The sequence below is a fragment of the Triticum dicoccoides genome, chromosome 7A, assembly GCF_002162155.2.
Source record: "Triticum dicoccoides isolate Atlit2015 ecotype Zavitan chromosome 7A, WEW_v2.0, whole genome shotgun sequence".
Classification (NCBI taxonomy): Eukaryota; Viridiplantae; Streptophyta; class Magnoliopsida; order Poales; family Poaceae; genus Triticum; species Triticum dicoccoides.
Genome location: NC_041392.1, coordinates 485,954,175 through 485,957,430, shown reverse-complemented (window position 1 = coordinate 485,957,430; position 3,256 = coordinate 485,954,175). Strand labels below are relative to the sequence as shown.

At 46.3% G+C, this 3,256-nt stretch overlaps 1 protein-coding gene across 1 annotated transcript in view; it reads left to right on the top strand.

The window, feature by feature from the left end:
• Positions 1–218: 218 nt before the first annotated feature.
• LOC119329585 (probable serine/threonine-protein kinase BSK3) overlaps positions 219–3,256 on the top strand; it is a 9,322-nt gene continuing 6,284 nt past the window's right edge. The window contains exons 1-5 of the mRNA XM_037602649.1: positions 219–671; positions 745–971; positions 1,374–1,509; positions 1,968–2,101; positions 2,200–2,305. Of these exons, the coding sequence (XP_037458546.1) occupies positions 575–671; positions 745–971; positions 1,374–1,509; positions 1,968–2,101; positions 2,200–2,305 (700 nt within the window). The 5' untranslated portion in view covers positions 219–574. The remainder of the gene's footprint in view (positions 672–744; positions 972–1,373; positions 1,510–1,967; positions 2,102–2,199; positions 2,306–3,256) is intronic.

Genomic DNA, 3,256 nt, shown 5'->3' with positions numbered 1-3,256 from the left:
AATCCAGCATGTTTATATAAAATCCGGCTTTGTTTGCCCGAATTTCATTCGATTTGTTGGAAAATAGTTTAAAATATATGCATGCAGTGTTGGATAGCTTTCTCCCTCGTCCATAACCGCGGACTGATCTCCATTATCTTTACGAGTTCGAGTTGAAGATGCCCCGGCTAAAATATCTGGAACTACCGCTGTCAAAGTCCGCCCCCACTCCCGTCACAAAGGTGCTCCCGTCGCTACGCCATGGCGATTTGCTTCCTGGTCCTGGGTCCTCTCCGCGTGGATCCCGCGAGCAAAACAAAAATGAGGAGGAGTTCATACTCGCCAGCTCCAACTCAAAAGTCTCGTTAGGCGTGCGGGAAAGCGAAAATCTCGAGCCGAATCAACCGAAAAAGGAGGTTGAAGAAGAACAAGTCCGCGCGTGCCTACCCCGCCCCCGCCCCCGCCCCACTACCCGCGCCCGCCGCCTCGTCGTCAACCCACCTTACCTGCCCCCCACTCCGTGTCCCCTCGCGCACTTCGCTTCCCCAGATCCGCCAAGACCATCTCCCCGCCCCCGCTTTCGGTTTCTTGGAAAATGGGGGCGCCGCCGTGGAGGCTGCTGTGCTGCTGCTGCTGCCGCGAGTCCGATCGCAACGGGGTGGACGACCTCAAGCTCAAGCCCGACGCCGCCGGTGCGTCCCCGATCGGTTTCTATTCTGATCTCGAGCATCCTTCCTGCCCGTGTGCTGATTGAGGAAATTTCAGATGGGGAGGAGGGGGCGGCGGGGGACCGGTACGACCTCCCGCCATTCCAGGACTTCACCTTCCAGCAGCTGCGCCTCGCCACCTCGGGCTTCACCGCCGAGAACATCATCTCCGAAAGCGGCGACAAGGCGCCTAACGTCGTCTACAAGGGCAAGCTCGACGCCCAGCGCCGTATCGCCGTCAAGCGCTTCAGCCGCTCTGCCTGGCCCGACCCGCGCCAGTTCATGGTGGGTGGGAATCCCTTGAGTATCCACAAGACTCCACTTTTTATTGTCTCGCTGGTTTTATCGTCCATCCTGGAAATAGAGTCATCCACACGCATTTTGGTGGTTTTCGAACGGCACGTGTTGCTTTTCTTGGGTATATAAATACAGCTTGTAGATGAAATACAAGTATTTATCACCTGTATTTTTGGCTCCCAAAATAGTTTACATGCACCAGCTGCTACATTTAGCTACCGAATTTCTCTTACTCTGCACCTGCTAGCTTCAACCCAAAAGGGAGTTCAGAATAATGCAAATTGTCTCCTTTTGTCTGGACTAGAATCTTTCTTCAAATTTTGCAACTGGTCCAGTGCAACATTCAGAACCCCAGGGACTGACCCTTGGGAAATGGTTCTATGCTTTCAGGAAGAAGCGAAGTCTGTTGGCCAGCTCCGGAACAAAAGAATCGTAAATTTGCTTGGTTGTTGCTGTGAAGCCGATGAAAGATTACTTGTTGCTGAGTACATGCCCAACGACACACTGGCGAAGCATCTGTTCCATTGTGAGTTGATCTCTTTGATGTTGTAACCATGTCCTCATGAAGAAAGCTTGTTAATTTCATCTATTCCCCCTTTTAGTTCCACCAAAGTCGTGGTTGAGAATGTTTCTGTAGGAGGCTGCAATTATGATTTTTTATGGATAGCTTGCATGAAGAGTATTTAGCAGTTTCCACATAGTCCTGTGCTGAAAATGTACTTAACTGAACATGTGCATAATAAATTGGAAGCTTGATTGCAGCAAATAAAAGAGACTATGTTGATTGTTATTTCCTGTATTTCTGAAATCTTTCTCATGCTAACAATACACCCATAAAAAGAAGCATTTTTCCACTCCACTGTAAATCCTATCACATTTACAGATAACGACTGTTATACAGTACTACTTATGCCTTGCCCAGTTATTCCTTTTATGTTGATCAAAATGTGATTCTTATTTCACATCACATTTGCCATTTCACAGGGGAGTCACAGGCAATGGTATGGCCCATGAGATTACGGGTTGTTCTGTATCTTGCCGAGGCTTTAGACTACTGCATAAGCAAGGAGCGGGCTCTCTATCATGATCTTAATGCCTATAGAGTTCTGTTTGATGATGTGAGTATCATGTGTACTTTTATTTAAATGTAGACATCACCCTGCCAATGTCAGTATGCTTGCAACTTTCTAGATTGTTAACAGTTGACACCCTGCAGGACTGCAACCCTAGGCTTTCATGTTTCGGCCTAATGAAGAACAGTCGGGATGGCAAAAGTTACAGCACCAATTTGGCATTCACTCCTCCTGAATATATGAGGACTGGTGAGTCCTTAATTCCTGGAATGTGCTAAAAATAGCTTAAAATGGGTACCTTTAGTGCGATTGTTTAGAGGAAGAGCCTTGTGTTAGGCTATGTTGCTATGGAGATATCACTAGCCACTAGTTACGCCTGGCATTTTTATTACAGTACCATTAAAAATGCTGTCAGGATTATCAGAAACTTGGTGTCTTTGCAACTCAATTAGTCTATTCACTGAAGGTGGCTCATATATCTGATGAATGTATGAAATTAGCTTACACCGGTATGTGATATTGTGATGTACTTATTTGCATAGCAAACTATAGCCTTCTGCAGTTACATAGAAGGGAGGAGATAAATTATAATATTGTAATAGCCTTTCTTTTGGTCTCGAGATTGATGCATGTTTTTAATAAATACAATACCAGTTTGCTCTTTGAACATTCTTTTATCAAACATGCACAAGACTGCGTGTCTTTTTGTGTTAAGACGAAGAGCCTTGAAATGAAGCAAACAGTTCAACCGGAGAAAATAGAAAGAAGCGAGTAAGCTAAGAAAAAACTACCTAGGCTACTGAAAAGAAAAGCTAAAACAAAAACAGAAACTATACAGGGACAGGAGCCTAAACTACCTAGGCTACTGAAAAGAAAAGCTAAAACAACAACAGAAACTGTACACGGAGAGGAGCCTAAGCCCGGCTCCCCAGATCAAGAGGGGGATTCCAAGATACCTGATGGGAAATTCTTGGATCAGACAGGTCAGGTGCTGCGTGATGACCGCTATCTCGTCAGCTTTTCATGTGCAGACCTGTAGCAACGCCAAAGAACATCAGGAGGCACAGAATGATATCGCATTCCTGGGGATCTGGGTTGAGGAATACAACAACGTGGTCAGCGTACAAGGATGCGTGACATACACCGCGTCTTCCCATCGCCCCCGGCCAGCAAACTATGTTGTTCAGGAATGACAACAGA